The sequence below is a fragment of the Trematomus bernacchii genome, unplaced genomic scaffold, assembly GCF_902827165.1.
Source record: "Trematomus bernacchii unplaced genomic scaffold, fTreBer1.1, whole genome shotgun sequence".
Lineage (NCBI taxonomy): Eukaryota > Metazoa > Chordata > Actinopteri > Perciformes > Nototheniidae > Trematomus > Trematomus bernacchii.
In genome coordinates this window covers 8925453-8945484 of record NW_022987705.1, presented here as the reverse complement: position 1 = coordinate 8945484, position 20032 = coordinate 8925453, and the positions used below count along the sequence as shown (strand labels likewise).

At 40.5% G+C, this 20032-nt stretch overlaps 1 protein-coding gene across 2 annotated transcripts; it reads left to right on the top strand.

Moving 5' to 3' along the window:
* Window positions 1-262: 262 nt before the first annotated feature.
* slc7a3a (solute carrier family 7 member 3a) lies at window positions 263-18416 on the top strand. 2 transcript variants are annotated; one of them, XM_034139990.1, is made up of 12 exons: window positions 263-366; window positions 8481-9165; window positions 9317-9478; window positions 10161-10344; window positions 10441-10556; window positions 11320-11542; window positions 11893-12032; window positions 12408-12510; window positions 13781-14010; window positions 14150-14316; window positions 15602-15710; window positions 15807-18416. In XM_034139990.1, the coding sequence occupies exons 2-12, from the start codon at window positions 8799-8801 to the stop codon at window positions 15959-15961; spliced, it is 1956 nt and encodes a 651-aa protein (XP_033995881.1). In that variant the 5' UTR covers window positions 263-366; window positions 8481-8798; the 3' UTR covers window positions 15962-18416. The 2 variants fall into 2 exon arrangements, with proteins under 2 accessions (XP_033995881.1, XP_033995882.1); XM_034139991.1 differs by lacking the exon at window positions 263-366 and adding an exon at window positions 7091-7400.
* The last annotated feature ends 1616 nt before the right edge of the window (window positions 18417-20032 follow it).

Below are 20032 nucleotides of genomic sequence, written 5' to 3'. Positions count from 1 at the left end.
TCCATATATGGGCTTTCTACTACGGGGTAGCACGCTCACTCTCTCCATGTTCATTTTCTGTATCTAAACAGCCCTCTTGTTACTTTTCCTCTTTTCTTAGTTTGTATGCTCTGCTCTCTACACATTGACCAGAGCAGCGCTGTTATCCTAAAATGTCAGAGTATTGTTGCGTCTGTGTTTATGACTGTATATATAAAGGTTTTAATTCATGAAACTAAAGCCCCGCCCGTTTTCTAATTGCGTCAGTGTGTGTACACCCCGCCCTTCCCGTAGGATCAAAACTACACACCCTCAGCCGAGCGGGATATTTCATCAACGACCACGGAAACAGCGTCTTTAAACACCAACAGCCAGAAGATATTAAAGGTAATACCCTTCGTCATATAAATGTTAAATGAAACATTGTATTATCAAGCCGAGTTGTCTTGTAACGACCGCCATTGTTGTTAAATGTACATCATAGTGGACTGATGCAATCGTCGGTCAGTTGTATTGGCGCTCTAATGTTTACAAAGCTCACAACGTGCTTCTTCTCCTCTGTTCTTTATGTTGAAGAATACAACAATTAGGTTTATAACTGAGCGTTAAACACAAATGTTCTGTTTTATTCAAAGTATGTGTAATTTAAGTGGGCAGCTGTTGAGTCAGAAGCGTAAACGGGAAATTAAAACGGAGTAAACAATTGGGTTTTTTCTGTTAAGGGTCCGCGGTCGGGTTTTGTTGTTGTATTTTTACCTATTATTTTTACATTAAAAACTAAGAACAGGACTCGACACGTTTTCGTGTTTCCACTCCGTGTTTTCATTCATTGTTTTGGCCGGAGAGTCCAGCCGCTCGACCGAGGCGTGGGATGAGCGTAGGTTCAAAGACTCCCACAAATCCTCGAATTCCATATATCCAATACAATATCCTTTCGTAAAACAGTCCCAGGTACAATATTTTCCTCTGAACTTTAACACAATATTAACAAATCACCGTTACATCTAATGTAAATATAATGTAACTACCAATATGCTCCGATACAATTGTACACACGTACAAAGGCTATAGCAAGGATGTCCCTGTGATCTTTGAAGGCATCATTTCCAGCACGCTAAAACCGGAGCCACGTAGATAGCTTGTGTTTCAGTCCCTGACAGATGGACAGCTGAACATCGTCCACTATAATTAACTCTGTCCGTAAGTAAAGCTATTTTAAGTGCGAATTAATGCATTGATGCTCAACAATCACGAGTTGACGTAACAATAATTATATTTACGGTTTCTTTAATGCTCAGTACCACGTTGTCTGCATCCAGGGTGTTACCATGCTTGCGTTGCATCAGCCGGTTTAAAGACACCCCAGTAATTAAAATGTAGTTTAATCATTGTGGTGGTGAACACAATTGAGTATTGTATGGAGGTGTAATTTGATACAAACCTGTCTGGCTGTGGTCAGGTGGTTTGATGGAGGATGTTAGACTAACCTTAGAGCCACTATACTTTCTTAAAATCGAGGCTTAATCAATACAGTTTTAACAGCTCAGTACAGCAAAAGACAACCCCCAAACGCTAATCCAAATAGTGAATTTGCCAGATTTAGTCATTGCCTGTCTTTGCTGTTGCTATAAATGGGTAATTTCTTTATTATTATCAAGTGAGAGCCTGCAATATTCAATGGAGTTCACATGTTGCAACATGTCATAGTGTTTCTATTTGTCCTCCTGAAGGTAAACATAGCATAATTAAGTCCAATTAAACCCTGTTCAAAGTGTGTTGGAAGTGGTGAGCCGATTACATGGCTATTATACAGTTGTTGAATTATATTGCTTTAAACTGAGAGCTACATTTACATCACTGGAGTTAGTCTAAATATTAGACATATCTATCTGAGTGGAAATAAAATAAACCATGAATAGTGGGTCTATTTTATAACTGCTTAATATGGACGTTTGTTATGACAATGCTGCAAGTAATAGGTTCTCGGTACATTATTGCATCAGCTACCAAGTCCTTATTCGGTCATAACCATACTGAAATCTTGGGATAAGTGATTTGGATTGCCCAACATTCCTCGTTATCTCTAGTGCAATGGTCAAAGTAAAGTTTACCAGAAATCTTGTGTAACAGAAATTGTTTGCACCACCTCCTCACCAACCTATACCTCAGTATCCGGGTCAGGGTACATTTATGCATCAAGCATTAAGTCAACATTCTGACATGATGACCAATAGGCATATTTGGTTAAATGCATGTATATTGTGTTAAGAGTTATTTTTAGTTTTTCCTGTGAATAGATTTCTAGTAGAAGCTGGGAAATGTTGCATTCTAGTTTCTAATTAATCAGAGCATAATAATTACTTTGAGTGAATCATACATCGACTGTCAAGTTTTTCTGCTTTATATTTTCTGACATGACTGTGTAACCTTGTAGCCATAACGTACGTGTCAGGCTGATTGGTTATCCGTTCTCATAATGTGTAGATTTGTATTTAATGGTGTTGGCTTTGACCATGGGAAAGTGAACAGATCCTTACGTTGTCACATTCCATCTCGCAGCACAGAGCAGTTTTTGGCAAGACCGCTGGTTTTCGGCCAGGTGACTTAAAGGGTCGTTCAGTTCAATCTCAGCGGTCGGTCTCTTCCCACATACTTTAGTTCAACCACAAACACAGCTTTTATGCGAAGCTAACGTGAATCTTATACATACAAACATACATTTCTGGCTCAAAAGAAGTACTGTTTATAACTTCAAACACCTGGAAAACCATTGTTTCTCTGTGTGATTCTCGAAGAATGGTTCGCCGACTCTGTCCAGCCAGTCGTGATACGGTGTCTCTTCCAGGGTTACGCAAGGTCACATAGGGCCGTTGGATGTTAGCCTTGCAGAGAACTGAACATGGTGTTCCCTTTGTTCATCTGCTGGCACAACAAATAACGCTACAACTATGGTGTCATTAGGACTATTATTTGTATTACGGAAAAGGGTACAGGGTATTAGTACAGGATGTTCATTAAATGTAGGCTTTAGGACAGGGGTGTCAAATTCAATTTCATCACGGGCCACATCAGCATTATAGTCAAAGGGCCAGTTGTAATTTTAAGACTATATAAAAATACATATATAAATATTTAATATATATAAAATAATGTATTGTATTACATTATTGCCTCTGCATTGGATTATTATCGGATAGGGTAATAACTTCATAATTAACTACGTCTGAAAGCAGAAGTCTAGGGCAAATAATTGCAAGTCTCTTCAGTAAGAATGTCACAATATGATTTAAAAAGAAAAGCCAAATTCTGGAAAAACAAAAAAAAATAAGTGACATTTTGAAAAAAAGAAGTGAAACTTTGGAAAAAAAGTAACATTTTGAAGACAAACCTATTTATGGGAAAAAGGCAAATTCTAAGAAAAAAAGGCATATTTTGAAAAGAAAAGGCAAATTCTGAGAAAAAAAGGCATATGTTGAAGAAAAAAAGTCAAATTCTGAGAAAAAGGCAAATTTGAGATGCATTGTGGGACATGTATTTTATGGGCAATGTGCTTCTGTAAAGTAGCATGTAACCATATAATAAACATATTATATTCTTTGCAAGCTCTTGTGGGGCCACATAGGGCCTTGAGTTTGACACCCCTGCTTTAGGACTATATTCCATGCACATTTTGAGAAGTATGTATATAAATAAAGAAAAATATTAAAATGTCCAGGTGGAAATATGGTCAGTCAAAATCAGATTTACATTTTTACATTTGATGAAAAAAGCTCAAACTGCTTATAATTTAAAAACAAACAACATTTATTGCAATTTTTTAATAATATGAGGATTGTGAGGGACAGAATCTTAAATTAATTTAGCTTCATGTTTTGTTTTTTTAAAGTGGGAGTGGATAATTAGATATTGAACAATTCTACCTTGATATAGTAATAACATTGCTTGTTCGGTTATATAACCATAGAGCTCTGTTGTTGTGGTCGAAGGTGGCAGTCAAAACAATGCCATGCGTTGTTTGTGTCGATAGTAGGAGTAGCAGCAACAGGCTATAGGAGGTTAGGCGGTTTGTTTCTTCTCTGAATAATCCTCTTAGAGTTTGTGCCGGCAGTTGCAGCAATGCTAAGTCTAGTAACAGGCCCATTTCCCCAGAATCCCGCTGTAATGGAAACACTGTTAGTCCTCCAACATAAAGAGCTTTTATATTGCCTCTTTTTAAAAAAACTTGCCACTTACTCTGGTTAGGTTGACTCTCAAGAAAGTAAATACAACGAAACAACAAGGCATTAATCAACTTGTCAACACTTAAAATCTGAAGATCATAAAATGGCTGCAGGAAGAACCTGGCCTTTTCATGTGGGTGTGTGGGTTGTTACGTAGTGGAGCTTACACACGCACATACAGGGACACACCTCCGTGCCATGGCATAGAGTAAATCTGCCCCACTTACACAAACGGGCACCCTCGTGAAAACCACAAGGAAAAGATTAGCAGCTACAGTAGGTGACCCGGCGTGGGGTCATACATCAAGCAGCTCGGTGCATTTCTAACTGTTGGGTCTCTGAAGGCTCAGAGAAAGAAACAATTATGTGGGAAGGAAAAAATGACATTTCCTTTCAAATTTGAATTGCTCCTATGCGTTGTTGCTTGATACAACTTTCCAGTTTGCACGGTTTTATCAAAGGGTTTTTTTCTTCTGCTTAGCGAAGGTGTGCAGTGTTGGTTCGAACCCCCGAGGACATCACAGCCGGCTGGGCACAGTTCTCAAGTAATAAATGTTTATTGACCCAACATTGACATTGTCAGACCTCAGTTCCTGGTGTGTGTGTGTGTAGAAAAACGCTACTGGAATGTCACACCAAGTGGGGAGTGGGAGAATATCCTCCATGTACCAGTTTCCCATCAGTCTTCAGAGGGCTGAGTGTTTATTGTTGGGTGCTCTCTGTGTTGTTTGTATTTCATTGTTTGACAGAGTAGGTCTTTTTTCTTCACGTTAACTATACTGGGCAGGATATTCTCTTTTGAAACGGTTAGACTAAAAGAGCTTTGATAAATAGGTGATGTTGTTTTTATGGTATTAATAGAATACTGTCATTGTACTGAGACATTGTGAGAGCTTTGATCCTGTGTGCTATGAGAAAGAAAAGGCCAAAATTAGACCATAACATAATGTACAGCCGAAATACTGTATTCTCCTTCCTTTTTGAAATGATCTAATCTACTGTCTGACTCAAAACAACAGAAATCGAGAACTTTGTGTGGTTGTGGTTAGTGCTTGGCCCATTTTTGCATTTTCATTCTATTTTCATGCCATGGGATTCCTCAGAAATACAAGCTGGTTAGAAACCTAGACATTGTCCGACCACAGCTACGCATGTTGAGTTATGATCAATCAAATATTTGTGTTATCTTTGATCTATTAGCATAACTTTTCATGACAATTTTTGGCTGCCATTGTTATCCATTCATTTTTAAACCCTGAAATATCTGATACACATTCTCGTTTCTCACACCTGAGTCATGCTCCCTCTTTTCACCGGAGCTGAGTAGGGAGGACATTTTATTTTCCACATAATGTTGGAACAAATAAGAAAAACGGCTCTAGCCTCATGTTGCGTTATGTTCTTCAATAAGTGTGTTCTGCTAGGACCAGTGCTTTAAATGAGGTTTTAATTGTACACAAGGTCAGAAAAAACCTCGACAGCACAACAAAAAATATACTATGTGTAAATCTCTCTGCACTCTTTGCCCCGCCATCTTTATTTTCACACTGTTAATACATGTGAAAAGGCTTTTTTCTGCCTAACCTGTGATCCAGGTAGACAGCCACGCTCACACTGTGCTACATCACGGTCTGGTTTTGTTGTGGGGTTAGAGTTTCACTTCTCCTCTTTGCTGCCTGACCGGTGAAGTGACTGATGTGCCTGAAATGTCTGTGCGCCTTCTCAGCACTAACACCAGGAATCAGGTGTCAGCCTTAATAGCTTCAGACTGGGTGCAGCGTTGCCGTTGACATTGCTCCGCCTCCTACCTTCAAAGTCTACTGGAATTCAAGGTACTTGTGCTCTAAGGGTAATGAAGCATCTACTTTTTCTTCTGTAAATTGCTCTGAATCAAAAGATTAATCAGGTATGTCTTTAATCCCTGAGAGCTGAGTTCAGCCTTTTTATGGCTTCACTGCTGATCCTTTTGGACGGTACCCATTTCAGGACTGTGGACATTTTTTACTGATCAATTGTCATTGGCAATTTAAAAAAAAAGTTGTTAATGGTAAGTCATGTCAGTGGTAGTTGTAGTAGTTGTAAAAGAAGTGTAGTATTTGCAGATAAGATAAACTTGGCCCTGCCCTTGTCTTAAGAGACATGGCTTTGCCAATACTTGTATGTGCAAATGTGTTTTATTTGCTTTTACCAAATAAAAAACTCAATGGAATGACCTGTAATACTAATAAGAAAATGGGAAGTCAACTCTGCTGGTCAAATAAACTTGAAGCGAGGACACGTTTTAATGAAGGCAAATGTTGGATTGTTAGTGACAGACATTCACACACACTCATTCACACACACTTGATGTGTAAAGCTTTGTTCACAACATTGAACTGTGGCTCTTCATGGACATCTGAAAGTCCAAAAGTCATCAAGTCCACTTTATTTGGTGATGGACAAATCAAAAACTGACAGCACGGTGGGTCTTTGGTTCTGCTATCTAGGATTACAGTACATAGAGAAGTATATCATCTAATATATTTTGACATTTGTTTATTGAGTCTTTCAGCAGGAGCAGCTGCGTGTAAAATCTTCATTAAACATCTCATCTTCGTAGAGAAACACAGATGAACCTGTTCAAGCACTAGGATTTGAGGGGAAACAATCTTATGCAACAAATCTACAAAACCAAAACATCTTAAATGGCATTAAGAAATGTGGCAACCTCATGACTAGTAGGTTCCTGGAACTGGTCTGTAACATACTTCTGCAGGGTGTGTTTTGTCGATAGTGATTTACGTCAAACCAGTCTAAGTCACCTTAGACAAACAGAAAACGTTGTATCTTTCCTGGTCAGATGAGCTGTACGCAGTGTCCTTGGCCCGCAATGCATTTTGTGTGGGTCTGTGTGTGTGCATGGTGTGTTTAGCTGAATCTGATGTAATCATTATCATTCAACCTTCCCTAAACTTGAACAAATCATTACTCCTGACGTAGAGTGTGATGCCGTTGTCCTTGAGGATGTTTTAGGATTTTTTTTAAATGATTGACAATGCAGCAATATTATTGTGCTCTGTGTTTCAAAAAGGATCAGTATGGTTTATCACACCGGAGTGACTTGTTGAACACAGTTTGGTTGAAATAAAAGTGAGCTGCTCCCTCTTTGTGGATGGATTCGTCGACCAGTTCCACGGTTTGGTCATAGCCGAATAAGATTTCGTAAGTCAATTAGTCTATTTTTTGTGTAGTATGACTATTTTCCAAGAAGCTTAAATCATATAGCAGGTGTTCATTAATTTGACATCTTGGAAAGGTATTAATAAACTTGGCTATAAGAGGTTTTTCTGTTATATAAAGTAATTAAAGCAAAACAGTACTAATTTGATTTCAAGGGTAAAATTGAAATTGTTACTCAAGTACCTTGTTACTGAACTCTGCAGTTTTCTTTAGGGTACGGTTCAGTACCCCGAGTGTGTCTTTATTATCTCAACCTTGTGGCAGGGCAGCTGGTTCATCTTATCGAGCTGCTGGTTCACGCTGTCCTCCTCTCCCTTGTTGATATTAGCTTGCAGAATTCAACCATATCATCTCTTCACAGCCCTGGCTTTCCCAGGCTTCTCCCTATCAGCCTCTTTCTGCTGAAAAAACATATCAAAAGTAGCGGTGTGTCCTTTCTCGCAGTGAGGGAGTGGTGAGGAATTACGCTAGGTGCTCTTGTGTTTTCATATGGGTGTGTGTGCTATGGCAGGTTTATTTGTTGAGGCCGAGTTAAGTGGTGGATAGCAGTAGGTTTACTTTTGTCTTCATGAGGTGTCTTTGTGCCCTACTGCGTCTCATGATGTGTTACTACAGTATGCGGTAAGAGGTGGAGGTATGAATTCCTGGAAGTTGCGTAACTGGTATTTATACAGGTTCCCGTGTAGTGAAATGTTTCTTTTTATTGTCTCACCAAAGCTGCTGACAGACCCTCTCCTTTTTATTAGAGGAGTGGAATATTCTAGGAAAGCCTCCAACATCGCCGGTGCTACCTGAGTTCACTAATCCCTACAAAAACCAACTTGTTACAAAATTGTTACTTGTTTTGTATAGCCCCTGTGGGACCGGCCGTGTCAAGGTGACAAACATTTATGTTTACTTCACTTTCTTATCCCTGCCTGTAGTTTGAAATCTTTTCCTGGTAAGAAATGTGGCTATAATCCTAGGACACGGTGTCAAACACAAGGCCGTGTGCATATAAGCTTTGGCATTATCTGAATAGTTCCTTGTTTTGAGATTTTGTTTTCTTATCTTTTTCTACAGGGCCTAATCTGCTGCTGCAAAGCGCTGTAACCGCTGATCTGCCACTCCTTCATAAATCATAACAACAACATCAAATGAATTCTTGTATGCACCGGGTAACGTGCGTGTAAACCTACCTGGTAATAAAGCTGTTTCTGATTCTGATTCTCAAGGACCAATAATAAGCAAGTACTTGGTTAACCTACCCAGCTGCTCGAGTACTTCTACCCACAGACCAGTCGCACGTGTTCTGTTTAGGGTGTGTCAATCACACACGCCCACACTCGAAGAATTTAAAACACACAGCCCGGTCCAGCCCCCCCCACAGTCACAGCAAATATGGCCCACAAGCTGGCCACCTTTGGCAAAGTCCTGCTGCGTCGCCGGGCGTTGGACTTCTCCGGGGAGGAGACCCGATTCGCCCGCTGCCTGTCCACCCTCGACCTCATCGCCCTGGGGGTCGGCTCCACCCTCGGCGCTGGGGTCTACGTCCTCGCTGGTGAGGTCGCCCGAGAAAAGGCCGGACCCGCCATCGTCCTCTGCTTCCTCATCGCCGCTCTGTCCTCCATGTTGGCCGGCCTGTGCTACGCTGAGTTCGGCGCCCGTGTCCCCAAAACAGGCTCGGCGTACCTTTACAGCTACGTGACAGTGGGAGAAATCTGGGCCTTCATCACAGGCTGGAACCTCATCCTCTCCTATGTGATAGGTGAGCTTTCTTTCAGTGGAGTTGTTGCAGCACATTCATGTTCTGCAACCTGATGCATTTAAAAGTATGCTGTAGATAACAAGGTAAAGGATGAGTCACTTTCAGACACTGCGTGGTTGAGGTATTCAAGTTATTTTATCTTCTCTTTTAGGTACGGCCAGTGTGGCCAGGGCGTGGAGCTCAACATTCGATAGCTTGGTTGAGCAAAAGATCTCTGGCTTCTTTAAAGCTTCCATGACAATGAAGGTGCCAGGAAATGTGCTGGCTGAATACCCGGACCTGTTCGCCCTCATCCTGGTCCTGCTGCTCTCTGGTGAGTTACCCCATCATCATCATCATCATCCTCATCTCAGTGGTTCCCAACCTGGATCTCCTCTGGGGGGAATAGGATAAATACGAGAAAGTGCATGATGATTGTCTTATATAATATATTAAGAATTAAGAATATCATCCGAAATGTGTCCGCCACAAAAATCATATAAAAAGTCATAGTATAATATAGTATGCCATCAAAAAAAGTAAAAATTCATAGTATGTCATAAAAAGTCATCGCATAGTATGACTTTTTTTATGACTCTTTTATTGACAGTCACATTGTTTTTGTGTAAAATACTAAAGAGCTGTTCCATTTTTCAATAAATCAACCTAAGGAAGAAACATCGTTCTTCGGTTGGGCTTACAAGTCTGCGAGAATTAAGAAAAAAATGACTCTATATATTTTTAAAATAAAGAAGCCACTTGAATTACTGCAGTTAGTCTTTATTAGTGTTGTATTCAAAACATGACATAACAGCCAGAACAGACCGGTCACACTAATATTGCCACTAGTGTTGCATGGCAGTAGAACTCATTGGTGTGGTGGTGTTGCTGGCTGATGGTGAGTTTGACGTTATGAAGCTTCCACACCTCCACCCACATAGCAGGACATGTTGTTAGTGGTGCTGCGATGTGAAAGCTCCTTGTCTCTGTTACATCTCTTCTATTGCTGCCCTCAGGACTTCTGGCCTTCGGTGTGAACGAGTCTGCTCTGGTGAATAAGATCTTCACGGGCGTCAATCTGGTGGTCCTGGGCTTCGTTATCATCTCCGGCTTTGTGAAGGGGGACTCGGCCAACTGGAACCTGACGGAGGAAGACTACGTCCGCTACATAAACAGCTCCAACAGCACTAAAACTCTCAAGTCAGTATTTCAAGCAGCCAGCGAATGTTTTTTTTTTTTACAGTTCCACATGTTTCTGATGGCTAAACTTTGTGTCTCTCTTCTTCTGTGACTCAGAGTTGATGAGGAGTTTGGCGTAGGCGGCTTTGCTCCGTTCGGCCTGACTGGAGTCCTGTCTGGTGCCGCCACCTGCTTCTACGCCTTTGTGGGCTTCGACTGCATCGCAACAACTAGTAAGTGCCTTTAATATTTCCATAAAAGGCCATGTAGAGAAGCAGCCTCACCGAAATGGCTTCATAAACAGATATGAAAATGCTTACCTGGTATTGAAAGTTGTTCCCATGATTTCTTGTTTAGTATGAACAGATTCTAAACATGGGAACTTGTTGACTTACTTCCCCTATTGTCACACAGACCTGAAGTGGAACTGCTGATGGTAGTGAGTTTTGATTTTTCTGGCCCACGTATAGTCCCAGAATAATTTCATGACCAATTTATTCCACTGATATAAAAATATAAAGCATACCGGTAATAATGCAAGATCACCCTCCGAATACTTTTCACATATGTATTCAAGCTACCTCTCTTTATATCTGCACAGCTTTCCACTTGTTCTAAACATACTGCACATATTTTATTTTATTATTCTGAGCATTTTGTCAGTATACTGTTTGTAGTTTTTGTGAATATCTATATATCCTTTCAAATATGTTGTGCTATATTTTAATGTTATAAAAGTGTACAATTTTTTTTAATTTGTTGGTTAATTTGTCTTACTGTCTTTAACGTTGTTTATGTGCGCACCATATACACCAAGACAAATCCCTTGTACTGTATGTGAAAACCTACTCTGATTTCTGAAGAGCTATTATCTTTATGTGAAAAACATCTAAAGCACAAAATCTCCCCTTACCATATATTGCCTTCGCTTCTTTTTCCATGCAAACTCTTTTCCCTCATCTTATCCTCTTTTTTCAAATCTCCCCCTGTCTTCAGGCGAAGAGGCAAAGAACCCGATGCGCTCCATCCCTGTCGGCATCGTGGCCTCGCTGCTGATCTGTTTCTTCGCTTACTTCGGTGTGTCCGCCGCTCTCACGCTCATGATGCCGTACTACGAGCTGAACAGGCAGAGCCCCCTGCCCGAGGCCTTCAGCTACGTGGGCTGGTCCCCCGCCAGATACATCGTGGCTGTGGGCTCCCTCTGCGCTCTGTCCACCAGGTGAGGGGCCACACTGTGATCTTAGCCTTCTGTTGTAAAATGTACAGTCCTAGTATTGTATCTCCTAAATATATCATCAAAAAAGCGATACTATGTAGGCCACAAAAAGCATATAAAAAGGCTGAGTATAGTAAGAAGAGTCATAAGTCAGTCAAGATCGATATTTTTTTTTTAAGGAGAAAACGGCCATCTTCGAGACTTGTAAATAAGCATTACTCTATAGCTTTATAAATAATAACATAAAATAAGTGCATCAGTTTAATACTGCAGCTTTCATAACACAACATTGTATTTATTTAGTTTTGCTCAACACTGTTAAAGCTGAAGTTTAATGCTTTCTATTTCCCCAGTCTCCTAGGCTCCATGTTCCCGATGCCCCGTGTTATCTACGCCATGGCGGAGGACGGCCTGCTGTTCCGTATCCTATCCAGGATCAACGAGCGCACCAAGACTCCTCTCCTGGCTACCATCGCTTCTGGCGTTGTTGCAGGTACAATCATTGCCTCGATTTGTGTATCACCTTTTACTGTGTTTGATTATCTTTGCCTGGGTAATTTCCTATCATGTTTGTTCATCGCTTGTCGCCACGCAGATTGTCTCTGCTGTGTCTATCCCGTCAAGTCTTTTCAGAGCTGATGTTTATATCTCTCTGGAGTCACAGCTCTCTCTCCTGCCTCAGCTCTATCTATAAGCCTGACTCACTGGCTATTGGTTAGAGATCAATAACTCTTAGAAACGTCTGCATAAACGCAAACTACGTTTTTTTCTTCTGCATTGTAGGCAGTCTTAGCCATCAACGCATTTGTTTTGACGTTACAGAGATGTGTTTATTTTCTAAGAAATCCCTTTTTACTCCTCCTTACAGCTCTGATGGCCTTCCTGTTCGACCTGGCAGCGCTGGTGGACCTCATGTCTATCGGAACTCTGTTGGCGTACTCTTTAGTGGCCATCTGTGTCCTCATCCTCAGGTAAGCACCTTTTTTATTTGACTAAAGCTAGAGGTGGGAAGCAGTGGAGTACAAATACTTTGTTATTGTTCTTAAGTACATGTTTCTGGTATCAGTGCTTTACTTCACTCAGGGTGTCCGCGGGGTCTTAAAAAGTATTAAAAGTTGATAAATCAATTTAGCGAAAATTAAGGCTATTAAAAAGTATTAAAAAGTATTAAAGGGCATTTTCCAAGGTATTACATTTTGTAGCTTGTTTTCAATAAGTATATCAATTGTCCAAAGAGGTTGTATTCTAAAGTTTGCCTGAATGTAATCATTGCGTAGGTGTGTAGTGTGATTCTGTGTAGTTTATTTATGGCATCCCGTCATCTGAACAGGACATCGCACGCTCACTGCTTGATAGCGCGCGAAGGTCCGTTTACGCCGGTTGTTAAACAACATCGTTATGGGGAAATGCAAGTTTGCGTCCAAATGGTTGGAAGATAAGGAGGAAGGATAATCAATACTGTATATAGTAAATGTGAGGTAAAGTGTGTCGCCAATGTAACCGGTTAAAACTCAACGTGGCGATGAGGTCTTCAAATGTATGGAAAGGGTCTTAAAAAAGGTCTTAAAAGGTATTACATTTCACTTCAGGATTCCTGCATATACCCTGTCACTACTTATTTTTCTGACGACTTTTTACTTCTTACACTTTTAACACAAATACCTGTACTTTCTACTTCTTGCATTTTTCTTGTGTTTGGTGGCGTGATCATTATTATTTAGAGTCATTGCGTGTCTATTGATTTGAACACGATCCGTGTATTCATCATTTCCTGGTCTTCTCTAAAGAAGAGGGACCAATGAAAACGTTGTCCTTTTGCTGTTGTTCAGCATCGAAACATTCGCATTAGCTAACAATAACATGATTGTTCTATTAATATAAAGTGAGGTCAGTTACTAAAAATGTAAACAGTTGGTAGTTATGGGTACTTTTTACTTAAGTACATTTCAAAGCACATACTTCTTTACTTTTACTTGAGTAAAGAAGTTTAGTCAGTACTTATTTTTAAACACGAGTATCTGTACTTCTACTTGAGTAAAGGATGTGTGTACTTTTGCCATCTCTAATAAAGCACACTTAAAGTCTTCTGAAGTTGTAATAATGTGGTAACTACTCTCTAGCAGACATCGCAAATATCAAAGAAGCCAGTTTAGAAGAATACCTGCATCCCAATCTCTGCACAGATGAAGTTATCTTATAATAAAAGTTGAGGAATTCACATATCTCCCCCTCCCTCTGCAGGTACCAGCCCGGCAGACTGAATTCCTCCAGCCAGACGGAGAAGCTGGTGGAGATGGTGGAAGGGGAGAAGGTGGCCGTGAGCGGAGGAGACAGCGGTGACGAGTACGGCATGGAGACGGAGGAGAAACCGCTCCGGGAGACTTTAACCATCAAGCTGCTGTTCTGCCCTAGTGGAAAGGTCCCAACGCAGACGTCCGGGAACATCGTCTACGCCACCACCGCTATCATCTGTAAGTGTGGCTGGGAGGAATCTCAAGATGGCTGATAAATAGAAAATGAGGATAATAAGCTAACCATCATTGTTAGTCAATTGTTGGGGCAACCTAGGATTTTGTTATCCAACCTTGTCTCCTGCTTGTCTCTTTGCAGCCGTTTTTATCACTGTCCTCTGCGTTATCCTGGCTAACTGTCTCAGAGAGCTGCTGGCGGGACATGCAGGCGTCGTGGTGCCGTGTGTCATCCTGACTTTACTCTGCGCCGTCTGTGTCATCATCATCTGGAGGCAGCCGGAGAGCAAAGAGGCTCTCACCTTCAAGGTAACCACACACACTCTGTTTATTGATCTTTCCAAAGCTTTCGATACCGTCCATCATCAAATCCTGAAGCAGAGGCTGGCCAGTATTGGCATATCCAGCCATGCAGTGGGGTGGTTTGTGAACTACCTCTCTGAAAGGTCCCAATATGTTCACTTTGATGGGCTCACTTCTGAGTGGTCAAACATTACAAATGGTGTTCCTCAAGGTTCTGTTTTAGGTCCACTTTTATTCTCCATCTATATCAACAGTTTAGGTCAAAATGTGGATGAAGCAACTTTACATTTTTATGCGGATGATACCGTGATGTACTGTGCAGGTCCCTCCATTAAGGAGGCTGGTGTTAAATGACAGGCTGTTTTTAACATTATTCAGACGCAACTCTCTGAGCTTAAGCTTCTTTTAAATGTTGATAAAACTAAGGTAATGCTATTTTCAAAAGCCAAAAAGACACCGGAGACAACTTTGGATATTGTTACTATGCAAGGACAAGTACTTGAAGTGGTTACCTGTTATAAATACCTTGGTATCTGGCTTGATGATTGTCTCTCTTTTAAACCTCAGGTCAATAATCTGCTTAGAAAGCTAAGGGTGAAGCTAGGTTTCTTTTTCAGAAACAAGTCCTGTTTCTCACTTGAGACCAGGAAAAGGCTAGTCACTGTGACCTTTTTACCTGTGCTGGACTATGGTGATTTGATATATATGAATGCACCTGCCAATTACCTGATCAAGTTAGAAGCCGCCTATCACAGTGCGCTGAGATTTGTTACAAACTGTAAAGCGTACCCTGTATGCCAAGGCAGGTCTGCCTTCACTTACTGTTCGGAGACTCAGTCATTGGTACATGTTCATTTATAAAGCCATGCTGGGTAAACTACCACCTTACATCTGCTCACTGATATCACAGAGAGTCGCAAGTAGCTATTGCCTAAGATCCCAGGATGTGTTTTTATTACATGTACCAAGTGCTAGGACTGTTTTAGGCACAAAAACCTTTATGTAGCTCTAGCATGGAACACTCTGCAAAAGGTCTCCCTTGTAAAAGAGATCGTTGATCTCAATGGGATTTTTACCTGGATAAATAAAGGCTACAAACAAACAAACAAACTTCTGAGTTAGCACCCGTTGTGTTACAGATAGGGAGATATGGCTGTTTTGTTTTGGCTTTATAAAACTCTACGTATACTTAGGTACACATTGTTCCCTGATTCTCTCACTGAGTGCTACCTAGAGAAGAACCAGGTAAAGTTTAAAATAGTTATGCTGACTCTCCCCCTGTCCTCTGAAGGTCCCTCTGCTGCCCTGGTTGCCCCTGTTCAGTGTTTTCGTCAACATCTACCTCATGATGCAGCTGGACCGAGGAACATGGTTCCGCTTTGCCGTCTGGATGCTTATCGGTACAATATAAACATTACCAATGGTGTTTCTCATTTCTATTACTTCACTTTTCTGTGACTGTTTTGTAACTTCCCGTTGCTTCTCCTCCTCTCCAGGTTTCGCCATCTACTTCCTATACGGTATTAAGAACAGCAGTGAAGCAGCCAGGCGGAAGTCCCCACGCAAATACGCGCCCGCGCTGCAGACCAAGAGCCCGATCTACAAGGGCGCCCCCACCGACAGCAACGTGGAGGGAGGCAGCAGCCCCTGATGCCCACTGCCGTAGACCTGGGGGGTGTTGCCAGAGCAACTACACACGTTTTGGCAGCGAGGTTGAACTGGCGGCCAAATGCTGCGATGTAGGGGGCCTGGAGCGCAGCCCTGGGTTTAAAGGGAGGAGAGGCAAGAGAGCGCCACACACACACATCTTACCTCTGACTCCGAGGCTGATTAACTTGATGGCTAGACACTGTGACAGGCCACTCTCTGGCCCATGTGTCCGTTTAATCTGTCTATTCGTACTTAGCCTTAGCCTTCCGGGAGATATTTACCTGCCTATAACATGCTTTCGATGGACCTAACTAACAAAGTGTACTGCGGCGCACCTGAAGCCGTTAACTGGAAGAATGTTAAAATGTAACTGTTCTCGTCTTCACCACCTCTCCGTTACCGGTGCGCTGTAGAGCCACCGGCTAGTAGACATGTGGATCAGTGAGTCTCACCCTGCGAGAGCCTTTAATAGAGATAGTTTCTAGTTTATTGGGCCTTTATTCATTGCAGCAGCCTGGTTGTTTGTGTGTAAACAAGCCGGCACTGAGTCTGTGCTTTACAGCATCAGTGTGTTTGATGTCATCACACTGTACGGTTCAGTGTCCGAGGCTGAAGTCCACGCTTTACAGCGCCCCCCCCCTCCCGCTCCCAGAGAACAGCCAGACAGCGACTGTACACGGGACCTTTTTTAAGTCATATTAAATAACATATCGTTAACTATCTGTTTCATATAGACTGTGTTGAAATGGTATTTTATGGCTTTCATTTTAACATGATCCAGAAAACAAAATGTTTTTTAACTGCCCAATGGGCAACAAACTTCTTTCTACCCTTTAAAGGGCCATGAACTTGATTTGAACAAAAAACTGCAAAGCAAGAGTCACATCATTAAACCTCTGCTCTGCTTTCTGATAGTGAAAACCCCATCCATCTCCAAAAAATGCTTTCATACACTTATTTGCCAATATTTGGTTTGATATGGGCATGTACATATCTATGAATTTCAAATAATCGAATTTGCTAATTCCAGATTTCCTTTACATATGTGTTTCATGTCATTCGCATGGCTGCACCCAGATATTTCTGCAGATCTGGGGAGGGTTGATCAGATTTGCACTTAATGAGGTCATTAATCGCATTACATTTTAATTATTATAATCTGTCCACCTCTGGCTGATCTGGGAGCTGGGGATTGTTTCTGAATGAGGGGTCTCTGTTTTTCATCACCACTAAAATATCGCATTCACCTTTTTTACTGGTGAAAAGACACACAAAGGTTGTTGTTTAGTTTCAAGTCAAACTAAGGAAGAATTAGAGAGTTTCCATCACTTTCATTTTATTCATCCGTATTTTATTTGTACTACTTTATTAACTTATAGATCTATTCAAATGTTTATAGTATTGTTTGTTTGGGATAGCTTTTCTTTTTTGTTCGGCCTTTTTCACATCAATCTCAATCAACTGGATATGCTTTGTAGGTGTTAATGTATTTTGATTGTTACATGTACAGTTTTTAGTGTGCTGATCTTTTTTTGGTCTCCTGTTTTAATGTTTATTTGTTTCCCCTTTTGTCGAAAATGTCTTGCGTCACCAAATCCTAAATCTTTCTGACCAAATGAACGCGTTTTGGAAACTGGGCTTTCCATTACAAACGACCACTAAAAGTTGGTCTCTAAATTGTGTAATATATATATATAAAAAGAAATGTTTTAACCCCAACCCTCTGGAGTCTTTATAACTTATTGTTTATAGTATTTTTTGAACTTCTAGTAAACTGCTTTACTGTAGATTGTACAGTATTTGTTTAAAACCGTTTCTTCATTTGTATGATGATGTATATTATACAAACACACTGTTTTAACATATGACCTTGATAGGTGAGAAATGTTTTACTTGTAAGTTACACTAAAGGCATTTCATTTCATAATGAATGCTGCTGAAACCCCTTTTTTTGATGAAAATGGTCCTGGTGGATGCAATATTTCGGCATTTCTGTAGATGCTGCCTGTTGTTGCTTATGAAATGTTCCCACCTTTTTTAGATGTGTAAAAACATCACATATCACACAATGTTTGTGGAGAAGGGAGATGAAGAAGAGGTAGATTTGGATTGAATTGGGACTCGATAACTTGGTGCCTAAAGAGCCATCCTTCTGCCTGAGAGACACCGGGGCTGGAGAAACAAAGAGTCCAGCTGTATCTCAGAAACTATTGAAATATTGAACTCTGATATCATTAAAGGGTGTGTGGCTGTGGCTCCTGTCACTCAGCTCTTCATTCTCAGCCCTCGTGCCTTTGAACAATCCATACCATCATCTCCCCTCCTCATTGCTATCTCATTAACCGTAATGATCTATTTTTCGCTTTGTTTTATATCCTGTACATATGGCTGTCATGGTAAAAAAAACAACAACTGTATTTTCAATGTTTTTTTTTAAATAAAATAATTCATGCTAATGGCAGGTAGTCTGTGTTTTATCTACCTCTTTTGTAATTGAAAAGAACTTCAAACCTCCTCAGAATGAGCTGCAGGGGAAAGGCTATTTAAAGACCACTTTTACTGGTTTTCACCTGTGACTCCACTTGAATATTGGTATGTTTAAAATGCACTCAGTCAGTAACCTTTCAGCTGTTTTACTAAATAACTCGCATGCATCCTGCAGCCTAAAAAATGTAATTCTTAAATGTATCTCCATAAAATAATCACATACATCTTTATTTATTTAGTCAGTGTTTTACGTTATGGTAAAACAAAGGAAAGAAAGTATTGATAAAGTGAAATAAACACAAACCCTTTGGCATGGTTCAGCCATCCTGTGCACCTCTTCCTCTGACAAAATGGCCAGACAGTGTAGTTTTACACTACATGCCTTCCTTCCTGTTTGAGGCCCTCTTTAATGTCTGCCTTGTCTATATTTGGTAACTGTCCATACTTGTTACCTTCAGTACTAAAAAAAAAAACTCCCTGCTGCTGTGTAGATATGACAGAGAAATGAAAGCTACGTACATGCAAATATTAGATAAGCAGTCTAATCTACTTTGGTTACCAAGGGAGAGACCAAATATTATTGGGTCAAGCAGCAAGAAAACCATATCATATGAGAAAATGAATTTAAGATTAAGAATTGCAAATAGTATATTGAGAATTATGATTTTTATTTACAAAGTTGTACCAAATTAACTGATGCAAAATGTGAATTCCGAATGGCTGCCCTTTTCCCCAACTTTTTCTATATTAAAGGCAAAAGGCCAAAACCATCGTTATACTTTGTAATTATCTTTCTTTGAAGTTTTTATTTGAAATGTGTTTAATTATTAATAAGTAAGAATAGGCCTCATTTTGAACATGTGTTGAAAAAGCTCCCCCACACTGAGGCTGCCCTCTAGTGGTCGCAGACAGTATTACTGTTAACATTGAGTCTGTCTACTTCCGGTTCTGGTGGTTACACAACAGTATCAGCAGTAGTAATATGGTAAAGAGAGCAGCGTACCTCCAATTTTGTGCACAAGACAAATCTTTATTAATGTCTCCAGGCATTTATTATTGATGACACTTGTGCTATAACAATCCCAGAGTCAAAACAACATCGAACAGTCGGCTTTGTCAGGGTTTGGTTTCAAACTAATTATTTACAGGTTGTGTGTAATGTGACACCAGTGTATTTCCTACCACCCTACAATTCAGTTATTTTAATACAGTTTTATCTTTGAACAGGAAGATGACTGTGTGTGCTAGTTAGGCTTCTTTCCTCCAAAAGGCACTCTGAGGAGACTCTTCCACTGGACTGTTACACTGTATGAACTCACTCATCTTTATTCCTAAACTGTTGAATTAGTGAATATGAATGCCAACAATCTGTCCTAGTCTGAGCAACCAATCGGGGTTCAAATAATCCACATTTTTCAAATCCGTCAGTGTTTCACATACAGTTTTGTATCTTCATTAACTCTGCTTTTTTCTGATGAGATCCCAGGAACTGAATGCAATGGCTATTAACAGTATATCAAACAATTTAAATGATTTTAATTATTTGGAAAATGTGGGTCAAAATGGAGGCATGCATCTCTTAAAG

Excerpts from the sequence above, each read along its gene's own strand:
- slc7a3a (XM_034139990.1), top strand. The coding sequence starts at position 8,799 with ATGGCCCACAAGCTGGCCACCTTTGGCAAAGTCCTGCTGCGTCGCCGG. Across the intron at positions 10,557-11,319 it reads CGACTGCATCGCAACAACTA|GCGAAGAGGCAAAGAACCCG; the intron begins GTAAGTGCCTTT and ends CCCTGTCTTCAG. Across the intron at positions 14,011-14,149 it reads CGCCACCACCGCTATCATCT|CCGTTTTTATCACTGTCCTC; the intron begins GTAAGTGTGGCT and ends GTCTCTTTGCAG.